The 15484-nt window shown below is 47.4% G+C and overlaps 1 protein-coding gene across 1 annotated transcript in view; it reads left to right on the top strand.

Moving 5' to 3' along the window:
- Positions 1 to 216: 216 nt before the first annotated feature.
- Positions 217 to 15484, top strand: part of SLC1A4 (solute carrier family 1 member 4) — a 37158-nt gene continuing 21890 nt past the window's right edge. Inside the window, exons 1-3 of the mRNA XM_034061103.1 lie at positions 217 to 722; positions 10226 to 10268; positions 12198 to 12260. Coding sequence (XP_033916994.1) covers positions 217 to 722; positions 10226 to 10268; positions 12198 to 12260 — 612 coding nt within the window. The remainder of the gene's footprint in view (positions 723 to 10225; positions 10269 to 12197; positions 12261 to 15484) is intronic.

Here is a 15484-nt window from a genome sequence, read left to right as displayed (position 1 = left end):
CACGGGGTCACTGATGGGCACTCCCATGCTCCATCCACGGTGACGCTGATGGGGACACTGAGGAGTCCCCGTACCACCCATGTGCGAGCCCGGGGTAACACTGACAGGGTCACGTGTGACACCGGTGACGCGTGCGAGCCGCGCGGGCGGGGCGGGGCGGGGCGGGGCCTGGCGGCGGGGGCCGCTCCGTCAGTGCCGGCGCTGCCGCTCGGCAGCATGGAGGCAGCGCGGGACGGGAAGGGGGGCAGCGGCCCCAACGGCCATGCCGAGGGCCCGGCGGCCGAGCGCGGCCGGGGCCGCCTGCGGGGCTGCCGGGGCTTCCTGCGCCGCAACGCGCTGGTGCTGCTCACCGTGTCCGGCGTGGCGGCCGGCGTGGCGCTGGGCACCGCGGTGCGCGGAGCGGACCTCAGCCCGGCGCAGGTGGCCTACCTGGCGTTCCCCGGAGAGCTGCTGCTGCGGATGCTGCGCATGGTGATCCTGCCGCTCGTGGTCTGCAGCCTGGTGTCCGGAGCCGCCAGCTTGGACACCCGCTCGCTCGGCCGCCTCGGAGGCATTGCCGTAGCCTATTTCCTAGGGACCACGCTGCTGGCGTCCGGCCTCGCCGTCGCGCTCGGCTTCATCATCCGTCCCGGCGCCGGAGCCACCGGCCTGAACGCCCCCAGCCTGACGGGAGCCGTGCCCACCAGCAAGGAGACGGTGGACTCCTTCCTCGACCTCATCAGGTGAGGGCGCCCCGCTCCCCTCGCTCGCCCCGCCGGAGGATGATGACAGACCCGGCGGTATTGCATGCTGCAGCAGCGGAACACCCCCCGCTCCCCCTCCTCCTCTCCCTCCTCCGCCTGGCTTTCCCAGAGGCACCGCTTGCTGCCCAGGTACCCGCTCAGGTTTAGGGCTGCCTGGTGCTGAACCTCTCCCTCCTTCAGGCTTAACTGTGGCTCGAGGATGAGCCGGGGCTCGTCCTTAGTCCCGCCTGGAGGGAGAGCGGCTCCTGGGTGCTCGCTGCAGGGCAGGCATGGCTCGCTTGGCTCCTTCCCCTGTCCCGCTGCCTGGCCTTGCCCGTGTCCCGCAGGCAGGGCAGGGCAGCTCCCCACATCCCTCTGTCTTTTATTCCTCCACCCTTCACTTAGTCTTCATACACAAATCACAGAATGGTTTGGGTTGGAAGGGACCTTAAAGCTCATCCAGTCCCAGCCCCCTGTCCCAGGCAGGGACACCTTCCACTAGAGCAGGTTGGTCCAAGCCCTGTCCAACCTGGCCATCCAGGGATGGGGCATGCCAACCTGCCTCTTACAGCACCCTCTCCATTGGTGCGGGCATGGAAATGCAGCCCCATGTTTCCATCATACCTAAACATAGTCCGGTATGAGGACACAATGTTAGTGAGCTTCATCCCACCTCTGCACCTTGTTAAAAGTCACCCAAGCTACCTGGAAGCAAGCTTCCACTTACAACCATATTGCAGTCTTGGTTTATCCATATTGCTCCTTGCAAAGTTGCAGACTTCACCCCTGCTTTTTCTTAGCGCTGAGTTCTGTCCAGCTCTTTAAATGAGAGAGGAACACTTACATAAATGAGGCAGACATCCAGCCAGCTTTTTCAGTGCCGGACTTCCAGTTGCAGTCTCTTGTGCTTTGATGAATCTTGGTACAGAGCCCCACATGTGAACAGCTGATGTGATTTTGTTATCCCATGTCTGGCTCTGCTGGTTGTTCACATCCAAGTAGTGTTGAGTAGTAATGGAAAAGTGTATTACAGGCGCGTGAGAAAAGCGGTGGAATAGAGGAAAACTGAGTCTCTCCCAGCGAGTGTAGCTGAGGGGGTGATGGGAAGTGATAGCCATCAATAGAGAGCATGGAGGTTTGCTGAAACATTGGAAGATAAACAGCTTTGGAGGTAGTACATGTTGTTATGAAGATGCAAACAGAAGAGCAAAGGTTACCTGCATATGAGCAAAGTGTCTGGATAGTTGTGCTTAGCAAATATCTTGGTAATTACAAAGCTGTAACCCAAACTGTGTTTACAAATCCATGGTAATGCCTTTTTCTTTCCCAGAGAGAAGTATATTCCCTTTGCATAGAAAGCAAGCTCTGCTTTGTCCCATTGGCAACCATGTGCTTCATGTCCTCAGCTCACCTCTTGTTCTGACAGAGCATGCTGAGAAGTGTAACAGGGCAGTGGGAGTAGGTGGGCTGGTGGTAGAGGTGACTTGGAGTTGAATGGAAATGTAGAGAGGTGAAGGAAGAATGCAAAAGAAAGGAATTGACACACTGGGATAGTTGGGAAGACAACTGCAGCAGCGACTGCCTCGGGCGCACCCTGATGTGCCTGCTGTAGCTGGTGTTTCAGTCCTTTGTTGCCATGCAGCACAGAGTAGGATGTAGCTGAGAAACAAGGCAGGGATGCTTCAGTGAGCTTCAGGCTGTGGGTAACACCTGTGAAGTTGGGAGCAGAAAGCTGCATCTTGTTCTGGTCTGTAAATACAGGTAGAGAGTTCATCTTGAGGGGATTATAATGGTGGTGGGATTGAGTCCTTAACTCCAAAGTGATGCTCATAATGATGAAGCTTTGGTTAAGCATGTGGGTCGCAGAGGGGTTTCCTTCTGGGAAATTAAGGGCTGGAGGCTTTCCCCCAGCACATGTACAGTGGACTGTGAATTCAGCTTTCCCTTGGAGCCCCACGGAAGGGCTGTTGCAGCCACATTGTTGGGCAGTCCAAGTGTCACAGCAGCAACAGCAAAATCCAGTCCAGAAAAGATGTGTTTGGACACAACCATCGCTGAAAGTCCCACTCTTAGCACAGATCCCCAACAGCGAGTGATGGGATTTTCTAGAAATCTTTTTCTCTCTGCCTTTTAATTTACTATTACTTTTTAAACTATTCTTGAAAATGTGAGTGTTCTGGTTTGAGCACTGATCTCGGTCCCTGCTGTGGTAGAAGGTACCAGAGTAACCTCATCTTCACTTAACCCTTGAGTCTATTGGGCCTGTAGGGCTGAAACCTTTTCTTTCCATGTGAGTGGGTCTTGCAGCATCCCACTCTTTGCTTTTCCTTTTCTCTCTTCTGGTCACGAAACCAAAAAGGCAAAAAACCCTTTGTTTTCAGTTGTGTCACAAGAGTGGCTGTGTCCTTCAGAGCGTTACTGCTCAGTTTCAGATAATGGGTAAAAATGAGGCACAAATGGGTAAACTGAGTCCCTCTGCGGCACTGAAAGCAGATGTAAAACGTGGACCAAGGAAGAAAGAGCAGAGGCAATCACAGCTGTGACTCATGGCTCCTTTAGAGATGACACAGGGTGTCCTTTCTCAGGATACAGATCTCTTCTGCTTTTGGGAAGTGTGTTAGTTAATGACCAAAGACCTTGGTTTCCGTTGTCACAACAATGTCTGGAGGCCAGCTTACCTCTTGGTTGCGGTTTTCCCTTTTTTCCATTTCCACGTCTAAAGCTTCCACATAAACACACACATAGGCATGCAGACATGACCTCTGGAAAAGACATTTGTCTTGGGCTTTGATAGCAAGTGAATGGTTACTCACTGGTGAACTGAAAAGCTCTCTCTGTTTTGCATTGTCCATTGACCATAACCTCTGGGTCTAATTTGTCTGATGGAGCACCTTCCTAGCTTCCCTTCTGGCAAGGGCAGGAGGCAAGCCTTGAATATGTCTGGCCACTAAACCCTGGGACATGGGGTGGGGACAGTAGAGCTGTCATGGAGGTGCCTTAATGCCCCACAGCATGGGTGGTGATGGCCCATCTTATCTCATCTCATCTTGGGTCTGTCATGTGGGCAGATCTTGGAGCTCCCTAAAAGATGAGCATGGCCCAAGGCAAGGAGAGGCTGCAGTTTAGTGATCATGGGAGGGATCCAGCAATTCAGGGGTGCTTCCACAAGGCTGGTGGCTTAAAAAAGCCAAGATCAACAACAGCAAAAGAAGTGGGGTGTGCTCTGAACCCAAAGGGGGACCTTGCATTTCCTTAACTCGGTCCCATGTCAATGGAGCGCTCTTGCTCCACAGGATCTTAACTGAAGATGGGCCTCATGAGCATCTCCAGAGCATCTGGCATGCAGAGCAGCTTGGTTGTACCAAACAGGCAAGTGCTGAGCACCAGCAGATGATGAGAATAGAGGAAAACTGGTTTTGCCCCTAACTCATATGTTGGTGGAGAAGGCAGAGCAATGGAGAATAAAGAGTGCTTGCCAGCTGGGCTATGAAGTGGGTAGCAGGTGGAAGAAGATGCTAGGTGTGATACTGTGGGTTTTGGGGCTCAGCATCCACTTGGGTAGGTGACAGCTTTGTTCTGATCATGTCAGATGTCTAACCAGAGAGAAGCAGGTGAGGAGAGGTGGTGACAAGGAGGTGTCTCTGGCCACCAGCTAACACAGCCCATATAGTTTGTTGAAAAGCAATTGAAAGCCAGCAGGGTCAAGTGTTGTGCAAGAATCTATTGATTTATTACTACTTTTGACGGGCAATTGTCAAGACTGCGTGTTTTGATAAGGTCAGAGTGTTGTTTTAGCTCTGATTTTGTATTTGCTGATACAACAAAATCAGTTTCACAGAAACCTGTTGATCCTGTCAAAGTTTCCAACAGTGGGTGATCCTGGCGATTCATTCCAGTGAGGTCAATGTTTTCCAGTAATTTTGTATAAAAGACTGAAGTAGAAAACCTCAGTCATCAAAAAGGAACAAAATACTTTATAATATATATTTTTAGTGGCTTTCTTTGCCCGATGTTGGGATGAAAACATGTTTTGAAATTGTGGGACTGGCTTTGGGAAGGGGATCCTGTTTGTAATCCAGCCCTAGTTGTAATAGTCTAGGGAGGGAAGGAGGTGGTAGCATCATCTGCTTTTTATAGGAAGGGTACACAGAGGTTCAGGTGTCTGCCCTGAGCAGGGTCAGGGTTCAAGTCTGCAAAAGCAGTTTACATTTTATTGCTCCTCACTGCCCATTCTGTCTCTCTGCCAGCATTTACCAGCAGTGCTGGAGTCCCCACAGCACCATTAGCGAGACCATGCATTGGCTCTGTGTGCCTTCGGAGCAGGAGGGGAGGCAGGATAAGCTTGAGTGCAAGGAGAAGCATCAGTCGTGTTCCACTGGGTGGGCTACAGAGTGGATGGCCAGGGTGGACCATGGTGTCCAGAGCACTCAGGCACCAGTTGCTTTGGTAGCACTTATTTCTCATACCCTTGGTCTTCCGGGTGAGTCACTCAAAAGCAGCAACCATGAAGGCTCTGGAATCTCTGTATGGAAAGAGAGCAAAGCTTGAGGAGAGGAGGGGGAGATGCCACTTTTGTAGTGATAAACAGAGCAGGAAGTGGCTGGGGAACAGCTGCAGTTACACCACAGCACATCCCCGAGATAGGCTCACCTGGGTCTGCAGCTGGATCTTAACTCTGGGTGCCCTCAGATAAAAGGGAAGTACTAAATGTTACTGTCCAATTTGTGTAGTTTTCTGAGCCTGGATCCTCTCTTGAAGTATAGGGGTTCCTGGCTGGGTTTTCTAGGGAGAACTCAGCTTTCTCATTCATGTGCAGGCACTCTCTGGTGGGCTTTTTTAATGAGCTTCTGAACATTTTTGCTCTTTCCTTTTGTTCTTTATATTCCTTGCCTTTTGCTACTGACTCCCCCTACTTATGGTTTATTTTACAAGCAACGAAGACACAGACTGCACCCTTAAGGCAAAAAATGTATTGAATGATCTGCTCTAAGTAAATACATTTTCAAGTTTCTCTGTGTTAAAGCAGACACACACACTCATAAAGATGCATCTGTGCAGGGCATGCATCGTGCACTCACATACATGTGAAACAGCAGATGAGGAGGACTGGCGTGTGATACGGAATGAAAACGTTGGGACAGGAAAAACCCTAAAGGTACTGGAGCAATCCAGGCTGGGCTCTGGCACGTTGCCACCGATGGCAGTGAAGTTGCTGTCAGTGGGCTCCTACCATTGAAAACACCTCACTGAGACAGAAACAGGAGATAACACAACAGAGAGGTTTTTCCAGGTTTCATCACAAAAGTGTTTTCCAGCAGGAAGGGTTTTGGCCTCCGAAATGGAACGTTTTTGTAAGAAGCAATGCAAGAGGAATGCGTAGTATTTTAGGGTTTTGTTCTGCTTGCCTGGATTTCCCTTCATGGTTTTGCTGCCAGAGCAAAGTTGTTTGCAGAGCTCTAGCAAAAGAATCGCTTAGAAACAGTTATTAATGATAATCCCTTACACATGCAATGAAGGAGTTCCTGTGCTGTCCTTATGCCACTGGTGGGAAGCTACAGCGTAAAGAAGAGAGGAATTTGACCATAATAGCAAAATTGAGAAGGAGGGGACCTAAAGCCCCTTTTTGCTTCTGTTAGATCTTGAGGTTTCCTTGGGCATCTGGAATTCACAGCAGTGGATGTTACAGCAAAAATACAGTGCGACTTCCCTGCTAAATTAGGGGAGTGATGGTTCCTTTTTGACTGGTAAGAAAAGCTTTTCAGTGGAGAAGAGGAAAAAGCTACATTTTTGCAGCTGTGCTTGGGGAGATGGTGTGACAAGCACAGTGTTCAAGCAGAAAGTATTCAGACCCTGAAACTCCTGCGACTTTCTGGTTCCTGTTCTAAGAGGATGTGAGATGGGGGCTTTCTCACACTGTGTTGTGCAGGTACATGAAGGTTTCCTGGCTCAGCCCAGCTGCCACTTGAGCCCCAGGACACAGATGTCACCCTTGACAGCTCTCTGACGGGTTTGATTTTGGTTGGAGGGGGACTGTATAAGCTGCAACAGGCAGAGAAAGACTTTCCTCCCTGGTGCTTGGTAGGGGGGTACAGTCTCTCCGTACCACCTACTTTGCCTTTCCACCACAAAGGCAGTTGGGTCCATAGGTGGTTAATCCATCCCTCTCCGTGGAGGAGATCCTGACAGCAGTGGATCACTGGAGTGCATGCAGCCCATCTGTCCCCCTGCTATAACATCATGGGTCACTGGCTCGTCTCATTCTTCCCACATACAGCAAGTTTTGTCTGTTTGCGTCATGGGGCCAAGGCTGCCTGATCCCAGACTCCTGATCTGGGCTCCTTATCACCCAGACTCAGGGTTTCCCCAGTGGTGTGCTCTCGAGATAGCCCACATCTGCTTCAAAAAGGTGATTGCATTCTGTGGCCCATGGCATGGCAGCAGCAGGGATGGGGCCGTTAGAAACAGCAGCAACAGTCAGCAGTTCAGTGATACAACCATGGTGATTTTCTTAAGCTCCATGTTCACATCTGGTACAGGCTTTCAAAGCAAAAAAGCTTTTCTCAACACTTGCAAAACCATCTGGCAGACACCCACATTTAATTTGCATGCCCAATTACCCAGCTCATCCTGTGTGCCAGTTCACCCGGACAGGAGGGATGTGCACGCTTGCCTATGCTTGGGCTGCTTGGGCTTGGGGACACAGTGGATGGTGAATGCCAGCTCACAGGGACAGAGCTGGGTCTGGGTTTCTGCAGCGGGTGAACTTTGCCTTGCTGCCTGTGATGAGCAGTGCCTGCAGGCATGAGCACATGATGAGCCCAGGCAGGTCACCAGCCTGCTTCTGCCTCTCCCTGCAGCACGCAGCATCCTGACCCATTGTTCTTTGTAGGCGCCGCTGGGGTATTGTTGCATGAATCTATCTTACGGTGAAATCCTGTGGTCTGACCCACCTGTAATTAAGGCTTAATTTAATTTGCATGCTGACTGATCTGAGGTGAGCAATGAGTGCAGTCTGTGCAGAACTCGTGCCTCTGAGATAAACCATTTATTTGTTGGTTCCTTTTTATGAGCTGATGATGCATTTTGTTCTCTAACTCCAGGATTTGAAGCGGAGAGGAACAAATCATTACTCTATGTATTGCTGGGGCTTTGCAGTCAAGCGTACCTGGAAGTTGGGTTGAACAAAACACACAGCTGAGCTGCTGAACTGAGATCCATATATTTTACTAGTTGGATTGTCAGAAAGGCTCTTTGCTGTCCTCAGTTGAGTCCTGGGACCTGTGCTCCAGGGATAAAGAGTAGTAACTGCTACACGCTTGCATTTGAATAGCTTTAGTGCTAATCACACTTGAAGCAAGAACCTGCCCTTTGTCTTGCCATAGCAGGCTGTTGGCATCACTCAAGTATGTGCATTAAATATATGCTTGAAGTTAAGATTGTGTTTAATTACTGAGGCCCATGCCTGACAGACTGTGTAAATTATAGAGGGTTTGGTTTCTTGGCCACATTCAAACGTTGGAGAACCATATTATTTAGGCTTTAGGATTGCTTCCTTTGGCTTTGTTTTGTCAGGATGGAAAAGCTGATTAAAAAAAAGGCAAAAATAAGTTATTTGATTTCTGGTTGTGTTTCAGTCTTTTTTCATCTCTTTGCTTCTTCAAAACCCAGTCAATTCTTTCCTCTTATAAAGCAATCATCCTGCTGTGAAAAGTACAGGGAAAAAAATGTCCTCATTATCCCAACAGCGTGTTTTCCTTCTTTTGGTTAGAACTGTGCACTGAGCTGGGCCTATTTCTGTATGTGATATTTTACTCCTGATAAAAGTAAGTTTGCTTTTACTTACACGAGGTTTTTATCTACCAGATGGTTCCAGCTGTGCAAGAATTGATGCATGTTAGCGGCTCTGTTGCTGTTACATGACCAGTTCTTAGTGTCTTTGCAGTGTCAGAGCTCACTCTTTCACTTTCAGACAGACAGCTATTTTCTCAGATTTTAATGGGAAAAGGTTGCTGTTTCTTTCTTGCTCAGTGGAACTTAGGTCCTAGAAGCCAAGTTATTCTTAGGTCAGTTTGGCTTTTGCAACTGCCTCCCAATACACTTGTAATGTAAACAGATTGAGGCTGAGGCAGTTCACAGCAGCCACTTGCTTGATGAAGGTCCATGTACTTTAGCTTGCTGTCAAGGCTGTGGGAAGACCCTCACTGTATGGCAGGATAATGGAGCTATGCCATGAAAAAGACCTAAGTCCTTCTCTGTGCCATATCTTAATCTCCCTCTTGCTTTCAAAGACTGAACTCTGCTGCTCTGTTCCATGCTGCAGTCTGGATTTGCACTCATGGGCTGATCACAACTGAAAGCCTGGTTTAATACTGGGTTTGTCAGAGTAACTATGGCAAAAACCAGGGGGAGGTTGGCAGGGCACAGCCTGCAGGTAGCTGCAGCTTCCTTGGAGCAGCACAAGGAGCAAAGGAAGAAGCTACCCCACAGTTTACTGCTCTGGGTAATGCCTTTTGTTTCCATGAGTTCTTATGCCTCCTTGGTGCATTTGGCTGCATATTCAGGCCATACCCCTGACCTTCCTGCCCTCGCCAGCAGGGTCCTGCTGTGACCCCAGAGATCAGCTCTTACTCCTATTTGCTTTTCGACACAGCAAAAAAAGGCTGCCATTTGGCTAGGGGATCACAAGCTCTTTGCCTCATACAAGGGAAGAAAGGAAGCATAGCCTTAAACCAGCTATAAAGTACAGCAAGAAACAACTTTTTTCTTACATGGTGCAGTTAAGCATTTTCCCTGTCCTTGTTGCTTTGCAGATGCACATAACACTGGAGGCCCCATGGAAGTGTACATCACTTTGCATGCTGCCTCCTCCACACAAACCTGATGCTCGATTTGCATTTCTGTGTGAAGACGTTACCAAATTCAGATGTTGCAGCTTTCCATACGAGCTGCCCTGCTTTCATCTGTTTTGTTTAAGCCCTTGCAGAAAACTGTGGCCCATGACATTTTTCTGCTCTGTTTCAGTGTTCAGGGAAGCTGACCTTGTTGTGTTGAGGTGTTGAGCTGTTCTAAGTGGATTTTGCCGACTGGATTGTCCTTCGTGTCCATGCTGTGAGCAAAGGGTAATCACATGAGTAATGTTAAAAGTCTGCCTGACCCTGGAGCTGTTGCTGCAGCTGGTGTGGCTAAGCCAGCTTCTGTAACCACTGGCTGATGTATAACTAGCATCATGTCTGATGGCCTCTGGTGTCTCTACCCACATGGTTAGGTGTGGAGATGGGCAGGGACATTTTTGTGTGGGCAAAAGAAGATGGCATTCACACCTCTGGAGATGTAGCAAGACATCTGCCCTGTGCTGCCACAGTGTCTTACGTAGTGTGTATCTCACTGATGCCGATACGCTTACCTTTGCAGAAGGAACACGGTTTCTGAGGGTAAAATCCCATGGTGTGTTTGTTGTAGAAGTTCTACAAGAAATATTTCATTCTCTTGTTTGTATTTTACAGAAACCTGTTCCCTGCAAATCTTGTTGCTGCAGCTTTCCAAACGGTAAGATACGTGCGGGCTTCGGACATGAGCTACAGTGCACAGACAGACAAAGGGACTCCTCTTATGTAGGAAAGGACTAGAATCATAGAATAGTTAGGGTTGGAAAGGACCTTAAGATCATCTCATTTCAGCCCCCTTGCCATGGGCAGGGACACCTCACACTAAACCATATCACTCAAGGCTCTGTCCAGCCTGGCCTTGAACAACCCCAAGGATGGAGCATTCACAGCTTCACTGGGCAACCCATTCCAATGCCTCACCACCCTTACAGTAAAGAACTTCCTCCTTATATCCAATCTAAACTTCCCCTGTTTAAGTTTCAACCCATTACCCCTTGTCCTGTCACTACAGTCCCTAATGAAGAGTCCATCCCCAGCATTCCTATAGCCCCCCTTCTTCTCCAGGCTGAAGAGCCCCAACTTTCTCAGCCTGTCTTCATACAGGAGGTGCTCCAGCCCCTGGTCATCCTCGTGGCCTCCTCTGGACTTGTTCCAACAGTTCCATGTCCTTTTTATGTTGAGGACACCAGAACTGCACACAATGCTCCAAGTGAGGTCTCAGGAGAGCAGAGGGACATGGTGCAGAAGATACCAAAAGTTAATTTACTTACAGTAGGTTGGATTTTTGAAAGCACTTAATGCAATCAGACACCATTTCCATGGCAAATAGTTTGATTTTGAAAAATACTCCTCAAACAAAAGCATATTCATAGCCTAGTTTTGTACCTCCACCAAAAGTGTTCTTTAAACCTTTATACTACAGGTGCTGTGTTGGGCAGCAATGGCAACTCTGCTTTGTGCCAGGCAGCTGGGACAGCCTTCCCCCACTTTGTAGGGAAACCTTGGGTACCTAGTTTGGAGCTGAGCTCAGAACAAGCCTAAAGGCTTTTAGGCTCCAATGTGTGTAAGCATTATCTGTTGCATGCTGCTTTTATTCACTGTTTTCCATTATATCCCTTGCTGGATTGATTGCTCAGTCTGGCTTCTATTCCAGCAAAGGACAAAGTGTGGTAGGGTGGCACTGACACCAGAGCATCGTGTGGTTTAAATTGATGGATGGGAGCTGTGGGGCTCCAAGAAGATTTTGATTTCGTTTTTATTGCTTATTTTAGATGTTGGGATAAGCATTGTTGAGAATATTGCTATGGGGCAGTGTGATTCTTTATGGTACAGGAACAGAATAGTAGTTTTTGCCTTCATGGTATTCTGTGGGTTTGCTTTTGTATCAAAACCAAGGTCAAACTTTCACAATCAAGTTCCATTTTTAGTGTCTATATAATACTGTACAAGTCAATATGCCATAAATAAAAATAGGAGCAGTACAAAAATACAAGTAAGAAAAGGATATTCTGTGGTATCTCGAGTGTCAGGGTTCTGTATGTTCAGGGTGGAAATAAAGAAGTTCTCCTTTCCTCTGTGCTGCTGTTGTCACATAAGCTTTTCTTTCCCCTACTTTAGATCTAAAGAAAGCAAGCCCAAAGAAGTGCCCTGCTTTTGCATGATGTCTCAGTTATTTATCAAAGTAAACTGTTGCCCTGGATTTTAGGTATTTTACTGACAATCTTAATGCCTGCCTTGCCATTTCTGGCAGTGAAACAGCCAAAGTACCAGTTGCCTTCTGCAGGAGCCAGTGTGACAGCATGGTGTGTGAGCAACAGCAGGGTGGAGGGAAGAGCAATTCCTTGGCTGCTGCCCAAACCTGGTTGCTCAGGGGGTCACTGGGCACTTTCTCTGTCACCCTATGAGGAAGGAGCCGCATATGCTGTGACCCCCTTTTCTTGCTCAGGGCAGGCTCCTTACCTTTCTCATGATGGTCTCCAGAATAGGTCTTCCTAACAGTAGTCTCCTCCTTGTGCAATCTTAGATGATATGGTCATAGTGATGGTCTGATCAGCAAACACTGTGGTTTTGTTTGTTTTTCTTACTGCAGTATGCGACAGACTACAGGATGCTGTCCAGAAACACTACCTCTGGAAATGTGACGTGGGAAAAGGTAAGGCCACTTCTTAAGTTCCCATACAAACCCTTATCGACTGTACTATTTGACTGCTTTGCAGTCTTTAACCCTTTCCAGCAGTCATTGGAAAGAAACAAGTACTTTGTGTGGAACTGAGACACACACAAACCAGATGAGTTACCCGCAGCCACACAATAAAGCTGCCATGGACAGGAGACTTGGGCTCAGCTGGTCCTACCCTTGAAACCTTATTTTTAGGCATCCTTTCTTAGACCTGATCTCACTTATCTAAATTTTGATTAGTCACTCTGACGATTATTTCCAAATCAGTTTCTGTAGACCTGGAATTAAACAGCAACCAGGCTGGCTGAGTATGGCCCCCAAACCTTACTCTGCAATAGCAGTCTGGGGAGAATGAGCTTTTCTCCACTACCCAAGGCTATTTTAAGGGTTAGTTGAGATTTTTTTCTTGTTGCCATGCTGCTGAAATTTTGTTTGAAGCGGTAACAAGTGGTCTGATATAGACAGAACATTAGAAATAGGCATTCGCTCCATCTGACATGGGTGCACAACCATGACTTCAGAAGGGCCATGCAATTCTTAAAGAGCACTTTCTCTTCTCGTGCCATTGCATCCTTGCACAATGCATTCCCATACAGCCTTGTGCTGCTAAAAACCAAGTCCAGTGTGAAAGGCTATAACAACATGCACTTAGAGTTTGCAGGGTGTAGTTATTCTTCAGTTACTCACCTTTCATTTCCCCCTGCTTAAGACTCTTATTTCCCTTCAGTGTCAAGTTGATAAGGGCTCTGTGGCAACCAGGCATGGATCAGGGCCAGCCATATCCATTGGACACAGACTTGGTTGTCGAGTATTTTTTTAATGCTTGTTCACAGCCATCACTCTTCTTGAAGATACCAGAACGCATCTTTTGGCAGTTTAAAATGGGAGGTGGTTTTTCAGTTTTCTTCTTTCCTTTTCCCACTTATCAGGCTCCTGTTTGATGCAATATCAGAAAAAATACTCTCAGTTTGTCACCAGCACCTGTTTTTGCCAGGGGTAATGATGTAAAGGTTATTTCTGCTATGATTTTTCCACAACTTTTCTTCAGTTGTTGGAGCAAAACCAGAACTGAGCTGCTTTAATTCCACAAGACGCCCGACTGTCCCTAAGGTAGAAAGGACAGAGTAAAAAGAAAGCGTTGTCTCAGTTTTGTTAGCTCAGTTTGAGTACTGCTCTGACCATGTTATTTATGGATAGATGAGGGTTAAGTTTGCAAAGGAAGAGTTATGTTTTTTTAATAATATATAGCATAAATATCATAGAGATAGAAGTTGGGTTCCAGGGAAAAAGATGCTATTCCTATATAATGTTTTCTTTCATCAGCAGGATACTTGATTGAAGAGGACTAATGTTTTCTGGTTTCCATCTGAATAGTGTAGAGCAAAATTTCCCATTGATTGTATTATTTTTCCCCTCACTGGTTAATAGGTCTTGTCTTCTCTTGCTGTTGATATGAATACTGGGGCACGTAGATGTCCGCTCAGCCATGTGGTTTTTGTTGTTTCACTTGCTCCCCTTGTGTTTACCTTGCTTTTATGGCCATATCCTCTCCGTCCCCTCAGCAGCAAGGCTTCCTGGGGCACAGACTATCTCAGTTCCCCATCTGCAGCACAGGGAAGCTGTGGGGGGACTCTGTGTTCCTCCTGTGTAGAAATACACAAACCAGTGATTGCTCTTCTTCCTCACATCACACGGCTGCATTCTCTTTTCAGCCACCTACTACTGGGAGAGCTCAATGGCAGCAGTTGTTTCCTTGATAAGCATTTCAAGAGCTAAAAAACAATAGGATTTGCAGAGAAATTCAAGGACCAGAAGAGCTCCCTGCATCTTGCTACCAGAGCACATGATTTCAAGCAAACAATAACACGTCCCATAGTTTATCCAGGAACAAAGCTCTCATTAAAGCTCTTTTTATTTGGTGTCCACAATGCTGCTTAGCTTGGCAGCTCCTTTGGGGTGATGCACTCTTCTATTAGAGTACAAAAAGGCTGTTCAGCATTGGCCAGTTTTAGGGGCTGGGATTGAGAGAATCTTCCGCTGGAGATTTACTGCTGGACTCTTTCCATATTGTGCTCCAAGGAGGTGAAATTCCCTGGATGCTGGCAGATTGTCCTCTTGATTTGCAGAGAGCGATTTCTTGCAGTAAGTTGCTACTCTGTGCAAATGATGCACCTTCTGCCCACATCTGTGGTGATGGGAGGCAATGGTGAATGGTGGGTGACATAAAGAAATTGGGTCAAGAGAGAGAAAGGGAGAGCAAGACCTGAAAAGAGGGACCTAGAATAGCCCTGGCCTTGTCTAGTCAGGGAAGTGGCATTCCAAATTAAGCACTAGGAGTTTTGGCCATGGTTCTCCTGTGTGCTTTCCAAGCTCTGTCCTGCTCTGTGATCTTGTGTGCCCTACACAGCTGGTGGGAAGCTGAGCTGGATGTTACAGATTCAGTACCCTTCTGCCCTATTCCTGAGAGTAGAGCTGTGAAAGTCCAAAGGAGAGCAGGTTGCTTCAGGCTCGCACAGACGCACACCACTGCTTTCAGTGAGTTGAGAAGCAAATCTCTGATAGGAGCTTATAAAGGACAGATATGCTTTGGAAAGCTTTCGTATAAAGTAGTATAATGGAATTGCCTCCCAGTAACATTCATGTGGGAATTCTGGGCACTTCCAGCAGCTTAAAAGCACTGATTTTCTGTTCCACAGCAAAGTTTGATGTCCATTTTTTTGTCCGAATGAGAATCAAGACAAAAGAGCACTCCATGTCTTTAAGATTATTTTATGTGTGTGAGTGTGGGAAAAGTGTGGGCCATTATGGTAAAATTCAGTTCCAGGCTGAACTTTTCATATTAGCCTAGTATTGAATGAACCCCGTATAAGATGTTATAAAATAATGAGTTGGGAAAAAACCTAAACCTTGAAACAACCCCCCAAAAAACCCCAAACCACCAAAGTGAAAAGTTGTGTCAAAATGAGAAAGAGCTGCATTCACTCCATGTACATGAAGTGTTTCTTTTCTGGTGTAAAAACATTCACATTTTGCCAAAGTTCCCATTTCCTAGAGAAAGCTTTGGTTTTGATGAACGGACATGGCAGTGTTAGTTTACTCCCCATTGACTTTCTTCCTGTTAATGAATCAGTCCTATAAATTGAGACTCGTACATAGATTTGTACTTTGTACTGATAAGTTATCACTGAAACTCTTAG

The sequence above is a fragment of the Melopsittacus undulatus genome, chromosome 3, assembly GCF_012275295.1.
Source record: "Melopsittacus undulatus isolate bMelUnd1 chromosome 3, bMelUnd1.mat.Z, whole genome shotgun sequence".
Classification (NCBI taxonomy): Eukaryota; Metazoa; Chordata; class Aves; order Psittaciformes; family Psittaculidae; genus Melopsittacus; species Melopsittacus undulatus.
This window is presented reverse-complemented; position numbering and strand designations above follow the sequence as displayed.